The following is a 21,763-nucleotide window of genomic DNA, read 5'->3' as shown; positions in this document are numbered from 1 at the left end:
ATTTGAGTATTTTTCTCATGATGTTCAGGACTGTGACAGATGATTATTAGTGTTATGTGAAATATATCGTGTATTGGCAAATTTAAAGAAGTATCGTTTTCCTTCATTTGTGCCATTACATCTACAATGCAGAATTAATATAAAAAGAAAAATTGTTGGATATGTAAAACAATTTCTAATCAAAACAATGCAGTAGTTGGTAAGAGATTAAATAAAATTTCATATGTAAAATATTATTCTATACTGAATCAAAAGAAATATAAATGATAATGATAATGACGGTGTAAAGATAATATATGACTTGATCAAGGTGTTATTGTATCACCTTGAGAAGAACTGTTATTAATAGGATACAGGATAAATAACTTTTTGTTTGAGATGTGTTGTGATTTATATTATATTAAAGATAAAATAAAATAAAAACTTAAAGATCATTAATAAGATTATCAATATATTTTAGTTCAGAATTGATAGATATAATTTTATATACTTTGAGATTGGGCAGGTATATAAATATTTTGAGAATTTAATCAATTTTGTTAAGTAGGTGGATAGTTTGATATGAATGAACTAGTTTTATTGTTTTTGGTAAGATTTCGGGACTTTTAGAACTCGATATTTTATTAAAAGCATATTTAATATTATTTTTAAGCACAATTGTTTATAGATATTGAAGTTTATTAGTAGCAAATTGTAATTGCACCTTTCGTAACGTAATAAGTTATAAATAACATATTGTTTCTCTCCATAAACTTAATGCACTCAATAATTAATTTAAACAAGTTTTAAAAAACTCTTAAAACCTTTTTTTTTTAGTTTTATCAAATAGATGGTGTATGATAGAAAAATAATATAAAATATTTATAATTGTAAATAATACATTTCATCTATTTTATTCTTGTGTATTGACAATCATTTCAATTCGTATTTCATGTTAAAATCAGCTCGCAAATCATAGTGACTTTGAGCTAATGATAACTCATTAATTTCTAGTTCTTTAAATTCTCCATTAGCGAAATTATGCATTAATTTCAAGAGCCTTAAAATTACTATTGAATCATGTTCTATCCATAGATACAAACTTCATTAGGTACTTCATTTGTGTTCTAGGTTCAAAAGACATTTTTCAACACCTTAAGAACCAACAATCAAGTCATGTGTGATCAAACCATTGCAAACATTAAACATAGAAATCAAATATTAACATAGAAATGAAAACAAATATGTATATGTAAGAAAACAGTTTATTACATATAATATCAAAAAATATGTTTAGATCTCTGTATCGTACGACCATAGGGCGACCACCTAAATCGACCATCCAAGCTGCCACAAGCCAACAACCCAAGCCGACCACCCAGGTCGACCATCTAGTCCGACCACCCAGGTCGAACATATAGTGACCACCCAGGTTGACCGCCCAGGCCGACCACCCAGGCTGACCACTCTGTATGACTGCACAATATGACTAATCGGGTACATTAGGGTCAAATTATTAGTGGTAATAACTCATTAAACCCCTAATGTAAATTAAGGTGTGATTGAGTTGTCATTAGGTTAACGAAAGGTAAAGGTTTATCACAACTACTGTAAATAAAGGTTTCAAGTATGACTTCCCATATCATGCACGTAATATGCATGACTTGCTTTGTTAACTGAACGATTATCTATTGACTTAAGCATTGAAGTGTCTTTTGCAGGTACCCTCCCACATGTTCGAGATGAACAGAACAAATTGTAGCTGAGTTTTCCAACAGCTCGTTCAACCTTCCCAATAGCCCACCCAGTCTATTATAGTGGTGGGTCAGCCTCTTGCACGTCTTACATGGTTTGTTATAGTGTTCGTCAACCATCTCCAACCTCGAATTTGGTCTAAGACCTCTACACACTAAAACACTTTCCAAGATAGAAAACTTACGATTTACAAAACAAAGAAATATGAAAGAAATTGAAACCATAAAGAAGAAGAAAGTTTTCCCAAGGTTCTTAGAAGTTGCTCCACACTCCAATTATGCCTTCCTTTCACATATTTATCTCTAATTCATAGCCCATTCCCTCCCCCCCCCCCCCCAAACTAAAAAGGGGGAAGACCTCTATGGATGAAAGAAACCTGTGAAGAGAAATAAGAGTTTCCCAACATCCTTCCTCCAAGAGCCTCTCCTAGGAAACCAAGGTGTTTCTCTTCATGAAAAATTAGGAATGACCCCCAAGGACATAGAAACAAGGGTGAATACCCTAAATTTTGAAACATTAGCATCGCTCACGCTCAACCTTAACTAGGTGCCACTTTAGTAATGTTGTCGCCAAATCGATGCTCATCACAAGAAATTTGATGCTTAGCCTCACCACACTCAACCTTAGAAAAAAGTGACACTTAGTCTCAGGTCAATATTGCCTAAATGACTAAGATTGTCTAACACTTTGCTAATGTACGTTGTAGTACTCTTTTGTCGTTGTGTTGTGTTCTGTTTTTCTATGTAGATGATATCAGTACACTACCTTGATTCAAAAACATGCATCAGAATTAGAAGAACGTTTAGAGACATGGAGATATTCTAGGATTGTTTCCCTCATTCTTTATGCTTGTCTCTTTTGTACAAAGCATAGTTGCCTCCACAAGACCTAGTACAAAAAGCTACATTCTTACGTGAAAGTCAAATATCCGAGTAACAAATCCTTTTCAAAGAAGCCTATATAAGTAAGACTCCATGAAGAGTAGAAAATATATCTATGAATCAAGAGTTATTTGTGCATACTGTTATGTTGATATTTTCTATAAATCTTACATCATCTAACGCTTGTTCTTTGGAAAAAGAAAAGTTTCTTTACAGATTTTTAGAATCTTTTTGTATTGATTTCAAATCCTGTCTACGAGAGTTACATATTCTGTTTTTGTAATCTAAAAAACACTTTGTTGGTTTCTTTCAAGAGTGAAGTAATATACTTGTAAGGTTAAGCCATATAGTGAGTTAGACTAGTTTATATCAGGAGTGGTTATGTTCCTCCTAACCAATTGGGTTAGTTGTATACCAAGAGTGCATAAACTCGTTATAATATCCTGTGATTAATCGAATCTCTTAAAAGTACTTGAAGGAGAACTGGATAAAGCTCAATTTGGAGCAAACCGGTATAAAAATAAGTATGCCTTATTGCTTTTGGTTTTCAAAAGTTTTCCTCAAACGTTATGTTAAATATTAAGTGTTTAATAACTATTGCAGACAATCTAACACCTGTAAAAGAAATTAAATGTTTTGAAAAAAATTTAAAGATCTATTCAAACCTTCTTTTTAAAGTTTCTTACGTTACAAAAGGAAATTACAAAAGATAATTTTAGATGTTAGTATTAGTCTACAATTTATTAAAATATATAATTCGAAATTTTAATGTTTTATAAACTAGCCAAAAGATATAATTAAAGTAATGATTATAAAATACTTGTAAATAATTTGTTCAGTACAATAATTTTTTGGATATATTTTATTTTTAGTATAATAAAATGGAGTAAAAAAATTTAACTACTTATTATTTTTTAATTCTATTAATAATAGAGATAATTTAATTCGTCTTTGATATTTAGTAATTAGTATTTATCATATATATTTATTAAATGGAAGATCAATATTAAACATAGAATTAATTTCGAATGAGTCTTTTATTTTCTTTATTCTTTACTTTCATACAATTATTTAATATATTATTATTATTATTATTACTATTAATATTATTATTATTATTATAATAATAATAATAAAGGAAGATATTATAAAATTTATTTTATTAACTATGTTTATTTTCTTCTTAGAAGTGTTTCAAAAAGTTAGATTTTATCATTTGACATTTTTAATTTTTTTATTTATATTTATTTTACTACCACGTGTAAATTAAATTATTTTACTAAATTTTTTTAATTTTATTTACTTATATTCTTTTTGCCATCACATGTACAGATAATTCATTTTACTTTTTTTATATATTTATTTTATTTTTAAACTAATTTGCCTACACTATTTTTTTTTTCATTTTTTATTTTATTTTTTATAGTTTATAAATTATTAAATAATAACTTATATTTAAAGTATTAATATTTCATACTAGTTTTTATTATTTGTAATTATATCTCTTTTTATGATTTATGACTACTTGCTCATTAATAAAATTAAATTTAAAAAATATATTTTGATTTTTATTTCTTAAAATGATCTTATTTTAAAAATTAACTGTACACTCTCACATAAAATATTGTCTCTCTAATAAATTATTTTACTCTTTTATCCATTTAATTTATTTTTAAATTTATTTAGTGTAAAAATAATATTATATTTCAGCTATATCCTTTAATATCTAATAAATTCTTATTTTAGTTCTTAGAATATTATTTTCTCAAGTTTTATTTTTATTTTAATTAAACGAAGTTAAGAACAAATACAAAAACAAAAAATATTAGATAAAAATAACTTATATTTAAAGTATTAATAATTTTTTTATACTATTTTTTTCATTTTAATTTTATCCTTTTCTAATTTCTAATTACTTGGTCATTAATAAAATAAAATTTTAAAAATATATTTTAATTTTATTTCTTAAAATAATATTATTTAAAAGATAGTACAAATTATTTACACATTAGACGATCATTCATATAATGATTAGACGATTTTAGCAATATACATTAAACAAGTCTTTCTATATATAAATTAGATGAGTATATTAATACATATTTGAAAAGTATGTTCATTCAGTTATTAGATTTCTCTTGAAATACACATTGGATGAGTTTGTTTATACATTGACTAGATTAGTATAACAAAAAAACGTTACATAGGTCTAACAATATACATTAGACAATTTTATCTATATATTAATTGGATATAGCACAAAATATTATATGAGTCATTCCATACATTGATTATATGAGTTTAAGAATACACATTAGATGAGTATGTCTGCACACTGATCAAGCGAGTCTTGCAACACACATTAGACGAGTTTGTTTATACACTAATTATACCAGTCTAACAATATATATTAAACGAGTTTGTTCATACATATATTAGATGAATCTATTAATATACATTGGATGATTCCATTCTATGATTACACAAGTTTTGCAATATATATTATATAATTTTTTACATATTAATTAGACGAGTTTAACAATACACATTAAACAAGTGTATTTATATTTTAATTAGACAAGTTTAACAACACATTAAAATAGTTTGTCAATGCATTGATTTAAACGAGTCAGAATATACATTATATAAGTATATTCATGTACTGATTTATATTTTTAACAAGTTAACTCTATATATTTATGGATATCCTTTAAATAGTTTATTTTTATGCATATCTTTTACATTTTTATAAAATCTATTATTTATATTTTTATAAATATATTAACTTTCTAAACATATAAATTATTTTTAAAGTTAATTTTATTCAAAATTTATTTATAAACTCAAAAATATTTATTGTTTTTTCTTTAATATTTAAATTTGTTTTAATAAACACATAACAAACATGCATTTAAAACTAATACTATTTTAAAATTAATCATATATTAACGTTAATATTTTCTTTAATAAATACATCACAATTAATAAAAAAATGGAATGCATGCTTAAATATATTTACTGTTAATGAAATTTTAAGATTATAATTATTTTATTTTATTAAATAAAATAAAATAAAACAAAATATCTAAATACTTATATTATAGAGATGAAGAAAGTAGTTATCCTTAAAAAGAATAGTAATAAAAATAAATAAATATTTATTCTTAACTTAACACGTAAAAGTTAGAAAGCAAAATGAAATTAAATAGGTGACGTCATGGTCGAAGATAAGGTAAATGGATAAGAAAATCTGTAATAGAAGGAAACTACACTTTGAAAGGTACGACAAATGTAATACACATTAAAGCTCAACGAATAATGAGGCGCGACAACCACCCTAACAGTGTTTGGTCTCTGCAGTGACCCTTATTGCATCATCCATCATCCTTCCCTGTTCTAAAATTCTAAACTTTTCACCTTCGCCACCATGCAACTATGTCAACTACTATGATGGGTATGGCAACACGTGTTCCCTTTGTCTGCGCTGCCACCTCCCCTAATCAATGTCATAAATACTGCGAGCTGCCACCGTTACTTCCTCTACCGGTTTCTTCCTCCTCATTAAGGCTTCGCGCTCACTCTCTTTCTTCTTCTTCTTCTTTGGGTTTCTTTTCTATTGCGAAGAAGAGGAACGAAGAGGGTGTGAAGAGGGTGACGAGAGAGTTTGGTGTTGTGGCCATGGCGGAAGCTGCCAAGAGTACGGTGCTTGTCACTGGAGCTGGTGGTCGCACAGGTAAGGCCTTTTTGGTTTTTGTTTTGATGGGTTTTCTCTGAATTGTTGTTTTTCTGTCTTGGCATGAAAAGAATTCGGATTTTGGACCAGAAAGTGGTGTTTCGGGTTTTTCTTTTTCTGTTTTTCGGGTTATGAAAAATGAAAGATGTGGAGTTTAACGGTCTGTTATATGCTTTCATCTGTATTGTTCAGATTCCTTTTTGTTTTCCTTGCTTAGGAGAAAGAGAACTAAAACTGGAATATGAGTTCGTTGCTTTAAGTGGATTGAGTATCTTTTTACTCATGATTAATGTTGCAAAATTGTCATTAACTGAGAAAGTGCTGGTTTTGTTTTATGGGTTCTGTCATTAGGCATTTGTCTCATGCTGCATTTCATTAAATTAAAGATTAGGATACAATGTGGAAAAAACTATATAGTAATTCCCTTGTAGACAAAGTGTACAGTACTCAGACTTGATGCTATGCTAAACTGGGTTTTCAAAGGTTTTTCTTTTCAAAATAAAAGAGGATTACGGTATTTAGATTTGATTTTGATGCACGATTCTGATTTGAATAGGGATAGTGTATGGACTATGGTGTGATCTACATATTACATAATATAAATTTTTTTGTTATATTAGTCTCAAGTGAAAGATTCTTGGCTGATGTTGGCCTGTTGCATAAATTTTATATGATTCTTTCTGGCATGTTGTTACTTGTAAGATTACAATTTTTTTCTTGACTGGACACGCTATGGAGATGTGTAGGCTCAACTTTCTAGGCTTGTAACAGAAATCACTCTAACGTATCTAACAAGTTGTAATTTATGACTTATATTTTGACCATACTATAATTCTGTCTTCAATAGCACAAATACAAGGACAATCATAACATTATGATATTTGCAGACTACATGCATTTGTCGGCATAGCCGAAATAGGATAGCTACTGTGGTTTTTACCAATAACTGAGAATTGATGCTACTTTTCAGGACAAATAGTTTACAAAAAGTTGAAAGAGAGGTCAAACCAGTATGTGGCTAGAGGTCTGGTTAGAACAGAAGAAAGCAAACAGAACATTGGTGCAGCAGATGACGTTTTTGTTGGGGATATAAGGGATGCCGGAAGTATTGTTCCTGCAATTCAAAGTATAGATGCTCTCATAATCCTCACAAGTGCAGTGCCACTGATAAAACCTGGGTTTGATCCAACCACGGGACAAAGACCAGAGTTCTATTTCGAAGATGGTGCATATCCGGAACAGGTACTGTTACAGTTTCTGTCTAACTCTCAATTACTTATAAATTTATCTCCTTTTTTATTTATATTTTGGCGATTTGTACCTATTAGGTTGACTGGATCGGGCAGAAAAATCAAATAGATGCTGGTGAGAGCCCATTTCTTCTTTCCATTAATCATAGATTGTAATGCAAACATTTTTTGAAGTTTTGTGATAAACTTATATGCTTACAATATTGAACTTACAGCTAAGGATGCTGGAGTGAAGCATATTGTGTTGGTAGGGTCTATGGGTGGAACAGAGCTTAACAATCCTTTGAATAGCTTGGGTAATGGAAATATATTGGTTAGTAATGTTTTCTCCTTTACTTCTGAATTACCTTCTTCCATACATTCTGTCCTTGCTTTTATATGATTAGAACTTGCATTTCATCTTAATGCAAAATGCAAGTTTGGTAAATGTATAGCATTTTTTACTTCTCCTGCATTGATTGCAGGTTTGGAAAAGGAAGGCAGAGCAATATCTGGCTGATTCTGGCATCCCATATACAATTATAAGGTACACCATTTCTTGTCCTTATTATGACATATGACAGCTAAGTTTCTTCTTTATATAGTACCTTTTAGTTGGAATAATCTAAAATATTATTGACTGGTTTAACAGTTAGGATGGGGGGCGGGAAAGAGTTTGTATAAATATTCTCTGTTGAGTAGTAGTAGGGACTTTTGGAACTTTCAGTGTATAGACAAGTTCTCTGAACCTTGTGAGGGAGGTTATGCTCCCAACCCATTCATTGTACAATTCCTATTCTTTGTGAAATAAGAAAATTCATTCATTCATCTTTGCTTATCTGAGGTGTGAGAGTGTGTTTGGTTAGGTTTCATACTTAGAAACCTAACAATTTGGTCCGACCTGCCGGATCCGAGGTGAGGTGCGCGAGAATTCATTGGAGGGAAGAGTTGACGGGAGATTCAATGTGATGGAGGGCCAGTTAGAGACAGTAGAGATTGTGGTTGACAGGATGAAGGCAGAAACAGGGACGTTGAGGCAAGATACTACCGCCATACGCCAAGAATTGAACGAGGTCATGCGGATATTAGGATGAAGAGGTCGGCAACAAGACGACCATCAATCGAAGGATAGTTAGGCGTCAGTTAATGGGAGTGGAAAGAAACAATAAGAGGACGACCGGTGGAGAGGGAGTGGACGTCAAGAGAACACACCCAATTGGAGGAAGAGGGTGGAACTACCCACTTATGAAGGATTGGATCCACTCAATTGGATCAATAGAGCGGACATATTTTTTGACCTGCAAGGGGTGGCGGAGGATGAGGAGAAGGTTCGTTTGGCATACATAAGCATGGAGCGCAGTGCTTGGTATTGGTTCTAGTTTTGGAAGAAGGCCAAGAACTAGTCTTGGGCAGGGTTGAAGGACGCAATGGTGGCACGGTTTGGGGGAAGAAGCAGGGGAACCGTCTTTGAGAGGTTGGTCGCCATCAAGCAGACCGTCTCAGTGGAAGAGTTTATCCAAGAATTCGAAATCTTGGTAGGTCAAACATCAAAGATACCGGAGGAACAACTCCTGGGATATTTCATGGCAGGGTTGCAAGAACCGATACGCAACCAGGTGCGCCTCCTCGATCCTCAGGAATTGATGGTCGCGATGCTTATTGTGCATGATGGGGAAGAGTTGTACGGTGGTGCGAAGTTAGGGGGAATGGGAAGAAGTCTAACGAATTGGAGTATGACGATCGGGATGGTGTCGCAGGTAGAACCCAGTTGCCAAACCCAAAACCGAGCGGGGCCAGCGGAGAGTAGTGGGTCGGTGCGCAAAGAAGTGACCCAGGCGAGTGGGGTTGCGCAGTCAAATGTCGGTAACCGAGGGAGGAACTCTCGGAATTTACCTTACGCAAAATTTGTGAAGCGTCGGGAAGAGGGCAAATGTTTCAGGTGTGGAGGGGCTTTCGGCCTAGGTCATCAATGCCCAAAAAGGAGTTTGAGGATGTTGATTTTGGCAGAGGATGAGGAGGAGAACGGAGCAGAGTCAGAGTTAGCTCAGATGCAGATGGAGCTCTCTGCGTTTTCTGCAGGAGGCCTGACGCAGGCAGAAACGATGAAATTACAAGGAGAAATTGGGGAAGAAGAGTTTTAATCCTGATCGACAGTGGCGCGAGCCACAACTTCATCAACAGAGAACTTGTGGGAGAATTGAAGTTGGCCACGACAGATACTACACCTATCTGGTTAGCTTGGGTGATGGACACAAAAAAGAAACCAGAGGATGCTGTGAAGGGGTGAAGGTTCGTATAGGAGAGGTGGAGGTGACAGGTAGAATCCACCTGTTTGAACTAGGAGGAGTTGATGTGATTCTGGGGGTTGAATGGCTAGCTATGTTGGGAGAGGTAACTCTAGATTGGGGCAAGCTAACTATGGCTTTCAACTAGGAGGGAAGAAGGGTGACTATAAGAGGGGATCCTATGCTGGCAAGAAGTTTGGTGGCTCCAGAGGCCTTGTTGAAAATAAAGGGAGCGGAGGTTTGAATGCTAGTCTGGGAATTGGGGGCAATCGAGAAGGGTGGAGAGGAAGGAGATTATCAGGGGATAACAGGGGCCCAGCGAAAGAAGATGGAGGAGGTGCTTGCCCAATATAAAGAGGTGTTCAAGGAACCCAGTGGGCTGCCCCCATATGGGCACATGGTGCATCAAATACCCTTAAGGAGGGAATTGATCTAGTGAATGTGAGACCTTATAGGTACCCGCATGTGTTGAAGAATGAGATAGAGAAACAAGTGGCTGGTAGAGGCCGCGACTCAAGAGTTGTAGACGCGTGACAAGGCCTTGAAGCAGTTGAAGTTCCATTTAGCGCGAGCCTAGGAGTTGATGGTGAAGCAGGCCAATAAAAAGAGGAAGGTAGTAGATACTGAGGTGGGAGATTGGGTGTATCTGAAGATTAGGCCGCATAGACAGACGTCGATGCCATCTAGACTGCACCCGAAGTTGGCAGTGAGATACTACGGGCCTTTCATTGTTGAACAAAAGGTGGGAGAAGTGGCTTACAGGCTTCAGCTACCAGAAATAGCTCGCATACACCCCGTTATCCATGCATCACAGTTGAAGAAAGTAGTTGGGGACAAAAGTGTGGAGAAAGAGCTGCCCGCTGATTTAAAGGGGGAGGGGCCATTTTATAGGCCTACTAAGAAGGTTCTGGATAGGAGGCAAACAAGGCGGGGAGAAGAGGAAGTGCCACAAGTGTTAATTGAATGGCAAGAAGGGGGCCGTGATGAAGCAACGTGGGAGGATTCCATTACCATCTGAGATCAATATCGGGAATTCAATCTTGAGGACAAGGTTGAACATGGGGCGGTGGGTAATGATAGGCAATGGTTAGTTTACAAAAGGAGGGAAAAGAATCAAATAGCCTAATTGGTTTAATAGTTAGGTTGGGGGTGGGAAAGAGTTTGTACAAATAGTCTCTGTTTAGTAGTGTAGGAACTTTTGGAACTTTCAATGTATAGACAGGTTCTCTGAACCTTGTGAAGGAGGTTGTGCTCCCATTCAATTCATTGTATAGTTCTTATTCTTTGTGAAATAAGAGAATTCATTCATTCATCTTTGCTTATTTGTGGTGTGAGACTGTGTTTGGATAGTTTCATACTTAGAAACCTAACAGCTTGACTGTTACCTTGGAATGGTATTTTAAATAAAATGTTGATACCTTTAGCCCCATAACCTAAACTGCATCAGAAACACTATCAATCAACACTATAATGTTATCTTAATACCTGGTTGTCTGGCGGAACACTTCTGAATTTTTGGTGTTAGTTTTTTTGACAACGGAAGAAAATGTGATCTCCATGTCACCAAATTTTTGGTGTTAATTGTTAACATCGATTTCATCAAATCTCGAGTTTTTTTTTTTAGAATTTGTTAGAAATATTATATTTAGTTTATATTTATCTCTTATCTTTAGTTAGTTAGTTTATATTTTTATTTAGTTTGTTTATATTTCTTATTTGTATTTTGGGCTTAGCCCATTTTCTTCTATTATAAATAAAGGACCCTATGTGTATATTCAACACAAGGGAGATTTCTCCTAATCTTCTTCCTATTTCATATGGTATTAGAGCAAGGTTCTCAGATTCTTTAGCCGTTGTCTTCACCGTCTGCCGGCGGCCGGGCGTCATGGCTGTCGGCAGCCTCTACTAAAAGTCTTTCAACCTGTCATTCTACTGCAGCCAAGAAAGGCCACCGCCGCCAGAGTTGCCGCCGTTGCCGGAACCTCGCCGGAACCTCGCTGGAGCATCGCCGGAGTTCTAAAATTGACCGGCGACCACTCCATCCGAATCTTCCTCTCGTATATGCGTTCTGGTGTACGCCTCCACGAATGGGTTCTAATTCCCTTTTCTCGTGCTGCACCGATTGGACCTTCTTGCCATCCGCTGCTTGTGCTGCCACTACAATCAGTCACTGTTGTCACAATCTGTTGCCAGTCCTACTTCTATTGCTTCCGCTAAAGGTCTTCAAGGAAAGTTAGTGGTTAACACCAAGAAATTTCAACACTAAAATTATGGGTTGAAACAATTTCACCAACCCTTTGTCAAATTTTTCAAATTTGTTTTTGGGTGCTTTGATGAATAAGAGCTCATTATGATCTTCCACTTTCACGGTCTATCATCGGCGCGCTGTCATTTTCGCCGTTCGTCGTGAGGGGGAGTATGAACCAGGTTTTAGGCTTTTAGACTCCACTAGTCAATGATGGCAGTCCTTGCAGTTTTATTGCTTTTAGCCACTACAGGCCCCATCAGTCAGTGATGGCATTCCCTGTAGTTTTGTTGCTTTTAGCCACTACTGGCCCCATCAGTCAGTGATGGCATTCCCTGTAGTTTTGTTGCTTTTACCCACTACAGGCCCCATCAGTGAGTGATGGCATTCCCTGTAGTTTTGTCGCTTTTAGCCACTACAGGCCCCGTCAGTCAGTGATGGCAATCCCTGTAGTTTTGATGCAAGCCCCATCCTTACTTGATGGCAATCCAGTCCCTGGAGTTTGTCATTGTTCTCCTTTGTCAAAGTCATCCCACTTGAAGTTTCATGGTGCTATTTGAAGTTTCATGGTGCTGTTAGTTGTTCGTCGACATGTGATTGGGCATCTGTTTGCCACACACTCTTGAAGACAGATCATATATTTCAAATTGAGTTTATTTATTCCAAGCTTGGTCCATACAATCTGTATGCTCCAACTTGAGGGGGAGTATTAGAAATATTATATTTAGTTTATATTTATCTCTTATCTTTAGTTAGTTAGTTTATATTTCTTATTTAGTTTGTTTATATTTCTTATTTGTATTTTGGGCTTAGCCCATATTTTTTTTTATTATAAATAAAGGACCCTATGTGTATATTCAACACAAGGAAGATTTCTCCTAATCTTCTTCCTATTTCATAGAATTGTTCAATCTGTACCTTGCATTTGCTTTTAAAGAGTTCATAAATCACAAATGATAGAAGTATCTTCTTTTGTAGTATATTACTTAGAATTAGATAAACTACCCAAGCTTTCAGTATCTACTTTTGTTTGACTGTATTTGTGGCTGATGCAAGGAACTTAATTGTGGTTTCTTCCATAGAATTTGCTAAAATTAAATCTTAAAATTCGTAGCATATTTGAATTTTTCTTGCTTTGAGCTTTTGGCAATCCTACCATGAAATCATTATTGGCATCTTCCCATAGGGAAAAAGAAACTAGATGTGGGTATAAAGTATAAACTTGTATTTTAAGCACGACCTTTGGATGTGACGAGTAAGAGATCACTGTCTGTGCATAATAATAGCAAAATCCATGCTAGGCCAATAAGATTTTGCTTGAATAACAGAAACAGCTCAAAGTAGCCTCAAGAACTCCATTATGTGTTGCTTAAATTATTGTTTCACATGTTGAACGTTGTGGAACAAAGAACCCATAATTTTTGAGAAGGAACACATTTTGTAAAGAGGAATCTTTGGAAGTTCTTTTAGAGCATTCATTCCAAATCAAATAAAAATATAGGTCGTCCTACAAGAATTCCATGAGAACTTTGCTGGAGATTCCATTCTGACATATACATTTTAAGGTTAAAGTAGTGTATGTACAGGGAAACCTTCACTCGAATTCAAATGTTAAGATAGTATTAGAACATATTCTAGTGATTTCTCAGGCCACCTGCTCTCATTATAACCTACTATCATTATAAGACCAGCAATAGATATTCAGTCTTGCAAATTTTGTGCTCAAAATGCCTAATCCTTAAGTGAGAGTGTGTTAGAGGTCTCGTCAACTAATAATAAGGCAGAAGTAGTTACGTTAGCGTGAGACAACCCTCACCTCTCCAAATTTGACAAGTCATGATCAAATTAATTTTGATTATCAAACTTGTGTTGAGCAGAAAGGAATTGGCTTCTTTTCATGAATTTTATTGATCTCATGTTGTTCATGGATATACCATGTTTCCGGTAGCCCAAACTTTTAATTGCTAAGGAGACGAGTCCAAGGACTATTTATATGCACCTTCCTCGTACTTACTGAGGCACCTTTCAAAATCAAAATAATGATGGAGCAACTGAGTTCCAAACCAGACAATATTTAATAATTGACTCTAATAATGCTATCTTAATAAACTTGAAATCGAAACATTGATTCCAACTATAGGAATGTAAAAGAGATTCAAAAGCGAATATTCCTTCCCTTTAGCCCTTGACTAGGGGCTTATGTTCCTGTAGTTACATTAGTAAAGGAAAACCCTCACCTCACCATGTTGACTAAGCATTATCGAATTGACTTTTACTACCCACACTAATGTATCTAATGAAACTAAGCATTATCAACACCTTGTGTTGGTAAAAAAAGAATAGGCTTGAAGGAAATCTAGTCTCTTTTCAAGACTTTTGTTGATCTTCTGTTGTTCATTCATACATATTTAGTGCCTCATGGTCTGAAAATAATAAGATGAACAGCTTTTGAAATTAAATCACGCCTCTAGTTTGTCATAGATTAAATGATTTCTCTTTGAAACATCCGATTTCTCGCTGAAGTAGGAAAATTATTTTCCTTCCTGAGAAAGAACATTACCAAGTCCTGAATGTTTGGCCTCACAACTTGATATGTTCTAAAATACTTTGTTGAAGTTCAATATTAATGGGTGCTTTTATCATTTTCTCTTTTAATCGATTTGCAACTTATATGCCTTAGTTCCCTTAAATGTTTCTCCTTTGAGGCATTTGGTTATAGGAGCAACAACTGTCCTAAACACTGATATGATTTTGCTGCTAGATAGGTATTTTGGCCATGAAAACCCTGAACTTCTTGAAGAGAATTGAGTGAAGGCATAATGTAATAGCCCGAATGTTAGTTGGATCTACGCTAATTCCTTTGCAAGACAACTTATCAAAGTTACCTTACCTTTCTATGGTAAAACGGAACTTCTCGAAATTTGCTATAGATCCATATATTATCAAAATAGACAAGTATAAACTTGCCAATGGAAGTCTTTGGAACATAATTGGAAAGAAAATTGGAATAAAGAGAAGTAAAAATACAACTCAGTGCACCTTAGTAGTTAGAGATCCATGTAAGATCTATGAAGTCAAGATAGATGTTTTGGAAACTATAAACCACCCTTATACTTTAATGAATGATAAACAAAGCATTAGATGTATAAAAGTTATGTATTACATGCTAATTGTTTCAGGTATAGGGTTCAAGTCCCTTACTCAAAGCACTCCAGATTGTCTTGAAGACCGGACGGACTTTCTAGTTGTCCTCCATCCTCTAAGTTATGTTGTTCGTTCTCCCTTCTCTTTGTCCAAGCCGTGTGAGTGGATACCTGTCAAAGACACTCCGACGCTCAAGTTAGTAATGTAACTGAACGGTTGGCACAACAAGTAATGAATATATTGTGCATCGTGATCCTAAATTCATACCTAGGACCTTTATTTATACTAGTTGTGATGGGCCTTTACCTTTTGCTGGCTTAATGATGGCCTAATCACACCTTAAATCTACATTAGGGGCTTAATGAGTCATTACCGTTAGACACAGCCTGGGAGGACGACCTGGTTGGTTGGACGGACTTGGAAGGACGACCTGGGAGGACGTCTTGGGAGGACAACCTGGTTGAATGGCAGGCTGTATGGTACATAATGGTGGCTATGGACCTTACGGTACACAAGCCCCTCAAGCCCGAGCATGATGTTATTATGCGAAGGGGTTTTGTACATGGCCTTCCTGATAGGGGAGGGCTCTCCGGTTGGCTTTTGTCTCTATGTCCTCTTTGTTTCTTGATTAAGATGATTGGTTGGAAGACTAAAATGGGTCGTGCCTTTGTCGACCAGCGTGATAGGCTACTGATCCTGCTTAAGTAACATGTCGTGGAGATCCGCAATCATTAAATTTCAATGAGGTCAATTGGGACTCCTAAGATGAAGATCCACGGTCGCTGACCATCGATGAGGTCGGTTGGGATTCCCTTCGTGAAGATCCACAGTCGTCGACCTTAGGTGTGGCCAACCGGGGTTCCTTTAAGGCCGAATAGTTGAGGCTGAACACTAGAGGCCAAATTTGGCTTAATACCTGAGGCCATGGAAGGACGAGGTTGTGGCCGAATGGCTAAATAGCTGAGGCCGAATGGCCAAATAGCTGAGGTTGAATGGCTGTTAAGAGTTCGGCAAGTGTACCGAATCGTATCAAGTAATAATAAACGGTAAGTCCGAGTATCGTTTTCCTAGAGACTCATAGGCTTAGACTTTCATGTGATTTCTTGATTATTGAAGACTTGAGTAATGAAAATTAAGGTTTTATAATGCAAAAACGAAAATTAAATATGCATGCAAAGGTTTTGATCAATTGACCAAAAGATAACGCAAATGAATGATGTATGAATGAATTATGTTGTTGGAGTTTATGATTTCATCCTATTTACTCTCATATATCTAAGAATTCTACTCCTTCATTAATGTTAGTGTCACTCTCTAATTTACCCTAATCCCAATATCTTGGTGAAAAAAGACTACTCCTAATTACTAGTTTACTATGTCTAATCTCCCTAGCAATTGATCATGCATTACATAATTCGCACAAAAGCTTAAGGCAATCAATCCTCCTATTCCTATGTCTAGGTGCTACCGAGAGAATTCCCTCATGTCTAGTCCTACCCACACGTATCCATATAGATAGAATCAAAGATTATGCTATTGAATATGTAAATATAATGGAGGAAAAACCCTAACAATTAATGAATAAAAGCATATGAATAAAGCATCAATTCAATATATGAGAGTTTCAAAGGATTACATCAATTTTGCAACAACAATGGAGGTTTAGTTCACCATAAACATGGTGAAACTAGATGAAAATAATGGAATGAATGAAAAGATAAACCCTAGATTTGATAGATTGGAGCTCCCGCATCCAAAATCTGCCTCTGAGGGGTGAAAAGAGTGTTTCTGCGCCTCTTTATGTCAAAAGATAACCTTTAATGGTTGCACTAATCTATTTATAAACCGTGAAAAATTACAGAAAACAGGCACAAGCCCAAAGTACAGCGCTCAGTGCTGGGTTCACCGCTCAACTGTAGGTGCGGCACTCAAGTGGGGCGCTCAGCGTTCACGCCCAGGCTTCTGGCAGAGTCTCTTCAGCGAAACTGGCGCTCAGCGGTGGCTGCTTTTCTTCATTTGTGCCTTTTTCCATCTTTTCTTGAGTCCAATTCCTTCCTACTTCACTACCCTTCATCCAATTCACTTCAAGTCTTGTCAAAACAAGGAAAATCAAGCATAATACCCATAAAACCATGTTTGACTCTCTTATAACCTAACTAAGGCAAAATGCATTATTTCAAGCTAGTTTCTAAGTCATAAGGGGTGTGTTTTGTATCAAAATTAAGTATGAAAATAACGATTTTTCAACCGTTATCAGTGGCCGAATAATTGAACACTTGATGCCAAATTTGGCTAAGTACCTATGAGGCCATGGAAGGCCGAGCATTTGAGGCCGAATGGCCGAATAATTGTGATGTCGAATGACTGAATAGTTGAACACTTGATGCCAAATTTAGCTAAGTACATGTGAGGCCTTGGAAGGCCGAGTAGTTGAGCCCGAATGACCAAATACCTTTGGTGAAGATCCATGGTCGGCAACCTTTGGTGAAGTCGGCAGAGATTCCTCTAGTGAAAATCCATAGTGTCGACCTTTGGTGAGGCCAACTGATATTCCTTTGGTGAAGATCAACGGTTGCTGACCTCCGATGATGCCTGCGGAGATTCCTTTAAGGCCGAACAGTTGAGGCCAAATTTGGCTAAATACCTGAGGCCATGGAAGGCCAAACAGTTGAGGCCGAATACCTATAAGGCTGAATGACCAAATAGTTGAGGCCGAATGGCCGAATAGTTGTGAGGCCAAATGGCCGAATAGATGTGAGGCCGAATGGTAGAATAGCTGTGAGGCCGAATCGCCAAATAGTTGAATACTTGATGCCAAATTTGGCTAAGTACCTGTGAGGCCATGGAAGGTTAAGTAGTTGAGGCCGAATGACCGAATACTTGTGAGGCCGAATGGCCGAATAGTTGAGGCCGAATGGCCGAATACCTTTTGTGAAGATCCACAGTCACCAAACTTTGGTGAGGCCGGCCGGGATTCCTCTGGTGAAGATCCACGGTCGTTGAACTTTGGTGAGGCCCGCCGGGATTCCTTTGGTTAAGATCCACGGTTATCGACCTTCGGTGAGGTCGGTCGGGATTCCTTTAATGAAGATCCACGGTCACCGACCTTGGGTGAGACTGGCCAGGATTCCTTTGGTGAAGATGCCGACCTTCGGTGAGGTCGACCGCGATTCCTTTGCTGAAAAATCCATGGTCGCCGAACTTCGGTGAAACTGGCCGGGATTCCTTTGAGGCCGAGCTATTGAGGTCGAACACTTGAGGCCAAATTTGGCTAAGTGGTGAATGCGTCATTTGATCGTGAATAAATCTTGAACAATATAATATTGAATAATAAAATGAATTTAAGATGGTTATATCAAAATAGTTATATGTAAAGCCGCAAAAGCTTGTTGCCGTTGATGGTGAGAGTTTCTACAATCAGGATCAATGTGTAGGGGCCTGGTCGACATAAGGATGCTGAGATTGCGTCCTTGTTTGGTTCCTTGTGGTTATAGAGGATGCTCAACCCCACGATGAGTGCCAAAATGTTTCGGGTATAAAGCACTCTAGGCTATCTTGAAGACCGGACGGGTTCCCTAGTTGTCCTCAATCTTCCAAGTTACGTTCTTCGTTCTCCCTCCTCCTTGTCCAAGCCGTGTGGGTAGGTACCTATCAAAGACACTCCGACGCTCAAGTTACTAATGTAACTGAATGGTTGGCACAACAAGTAATGCATATAATGTGTATTGTGATCATAAATCATATTTGGAACCTTTATTTATACTAGTTGTGATGGGTCTTTACTTTTCACTGACCTACTGATGGTCCAATCGCATCTTAATCTGTATTAAGGGCTTAATGAGTCATATCATTGAGCACAGTCTGGAAGGAAGTCTTGGGAGACGACCTGATTGGTTGGACGAACTTGAAAGGACCGCTTAGAAGGATATCCTGGGAGGATGACATGATTGAACGGCAAACCATACTGTACAAAGTGGTGGTTGTTGACCTTGCGGTACACTAATTTTACTCTATAACTCTAATTACATGTGATAATTCTTTAGTCTTAGGGATAGACAATCTAATAAAGGTTAGTTATCTTCAATATCATTTTTTATATTTAGAAGGAAGTTGTTTTCTCCATTCACCTTTTTAATAAGAATATTAGTTATTATGAACACAGATTTTTTCTTTCTATTTCTCTTTTTTAACTTTGCAATCATTTTGTTAGAATAATTATCCTATGTATTATCATTAAGCCTGCTTAAGGGTAATGTCCTACTCTAATATCTAGAGTAGTACCTAGATATGCACCTAGTGTCTAGGACAAACCCTTAATCTTTCATGTACATTTGTTTCAGAATTTTATTATAAATAGATGAAAGTGAGAGGGATAAATTAAATCCTTTAAAAATATTTTATAGTTTCAATCTTTAAGTCTTTTCATACTTTCTGTACTGAGTCAGGGCTGGTGGCTTGCAAGACAAAGATGGAGGACTTAGGGAACTACTTGTAGGGAAGGATGATGAGCTTCGCAAGACAGAAACCAGAAGCATAACTAGAGCTGATGTTGCTGAAGTCTGCATTCAGGTATATTATTTATATCATTAACTTTGCATAGAAACAGAGGGCAAAATAAAATATTCCACCATTTTTTAATTACTTCTCAATTCTCACCATTTAGTTGGTTTAACAGGCTCTAAATTATGAAGAGGCCAAATTCAAGGCATTTGACTTGGCATCAAAACCTGAGGGAGCTGGTTCACCAACAAAGGACTTTAAGGCTTTATTTTCCCAGATCACTACTCGGTTTTAATTTTGAATGTTATCATGATCCATAGATCCTTCTTGTCTGCATTTGGGATTGAACCAAAGCATATTTACGTTATTTCTTGGCAATTTATTAAATAATTGTTTTAATGCAAATTATAGACTTCACTGCTACTGCATGCCTTGAGAAAAACAATGTCTAGTAATCAGCGAATCATGCTATCACTTTCAGTGGATCATGTATATTGCTACATGTTTCAATTGCATTATATCATAAAATTATAAAAGTAGTTTTCATGGGAACAAAACTGAAGTGTCTGTATCCTGAGTCTTATGATGTTTCCTGGTTTGTAACACTGACCAACTTACTAGAAAATACAATCCTAATAACAATAATAATTGAAATTAAATGTTTTTATTTTTTAACTTTTGACAAAAATTAAAATTTATGTATGTCTTTAACTTGTATATATTTTATTTTTAAAAATTTAAAAATTAATAGATACAATATTATTAAAATAGTAATGTTAATTTTTTTAGACTTGTTAAAAGATATAACATTTGAGTTAAAATTTATTAAAATAATATAAATAACTCAAATGTCTTTTCAAAATACATTTAACATATAAAAAATCAAAATAATTAAATTTGGAGAACTATATTTATTTATTTTTAAATTTTGAAAATTAAATTATATTAAAACTTGAAACATAAACAAATTCTTATAGGACGTTAAAGTATAAGAAGTAAAAGTGAGACCTTTATTATTATTATTATTATTATTATTATTATATATATATATATATATATATATATATATATATATATATTTATGGTGAATTTGGTCTATGAATGTATGGGGTGCTGTAAAACATACACCAAATTATGTTGTTAACTTTTGGTGAACTAATAATTATATTGTAATTTTAAGAAACTATGTAGATATTAAAAAAAATAGAGGTTTGTTTTGCACAGGGATATGTTTTAAAATGAGAAGTAATGAAGTAAAAAAAATAGGTAAATCTTATTATTTACTAAGATAATCGCAACTTGATCTCCTTGTCGGAAGCACATGCACTTCAACACTGGGCACATGTGCCCACCAATTTCAGTGACAGGAGAAAGATTTTGTTTGCCTATCCAGTAAGAGAATGACATCTGTTAGAATCTTAGTTGCCATTATCTCAAATAAAAGTTGACTTTGAAAGGCGTGATTATATTAAGTTTTTCCTTTAAAGTTGATTTTAGTGGAGGATTTACTAAATTTTCACTAAGCCACAGTTGCACTTTCAAATGTTATTTTACTTCACCAAATAAATAAGTTGAAATGAGAAAGGAGTTCAATTTTATCATAACATACAATACAAAATTAATTCCACTATTTCATTCCAATCCTACACATGTTTTTCCGTAAATCCAATCATTGTTGAAAGGAGTTAGAGTTATGAATATAAAACATTACAATCAAGAAAGGAATATTGAAGCCTCCGAAATTTCTTTTGCAAAATCATTGTTTGACGCACTATAGTCTGTCAAATTGTCAATCAGACATGTTTCTGTTCCATCAAAATGTCCAAAGAATAATAAACCTTTTCCATTGAATAATTCTCCTGGTATATAAATTCCAACCACGCTGTTTCTTCACTTACATCACACCTTTCAATTGATCTTAGTGTTGTTTTTATTTATGCTTGCATCACTAGTTTTCTGCTACGCATGTGGAGAACTGCCATTTCTTTTCCTTCTCTTTTTCTTGCGTTGGA

At 35.3% G+C, this 21,763-nt stretch overlaps 1 protein-coding gene across 1 annotated transcript; it reads left to right on the top strand.

Annotated features, from left to right (window-relative positions):
* The first annotated feature begins 5,910 nt into the window (after positions 1–5,910).
* Positions 5,911–20,308, top strand: LOC106754550 (uncharacterized protein At5g02240). The gene is made up of 7 exons (XM_014636570.2): positions 5,911–6,348; positions 7,319–7,590; positions 7,677–7,713; positions 7,814–7,911; positions 8,063–8,124; positions 19,697–19,820; positions 19,927–20,308. The coding sequence occupies exons 1-7, from the start codon at positions 6,051–6,053 to the stop codon at positions 20,044–20,046; spliced, it is 1,011 nt and encodes a 336-aa protein (XP_014492056.1). The 5' UTR covers positions 5,911–6,050; the 3' UTR covers positions 20,047–20,308.
* Positions 20,309–21,763: the final 1,455 nt, after the last annotated feature.

This window comes from Vigna radiata, unplaced genomic scaffold, assembly GCF_000741045.1.
Source record: "Vigna radiata var. radiata cultivar VC1973A unplaced genomic scaffold, Vradiata_ver6 scaffold_111, whole genome shotgun sequence".
Classification (NCBI taxonomy): domain Eukaryota; kingdom Viridiplantae; phylum Streptophyta; class Magnoliopsida; order Fabales; family Fabaceae; genus Vigna; species Vigna radiata.
This window is presented reverse-complemented; position numbering and strand designations above follow the sequence as displayed.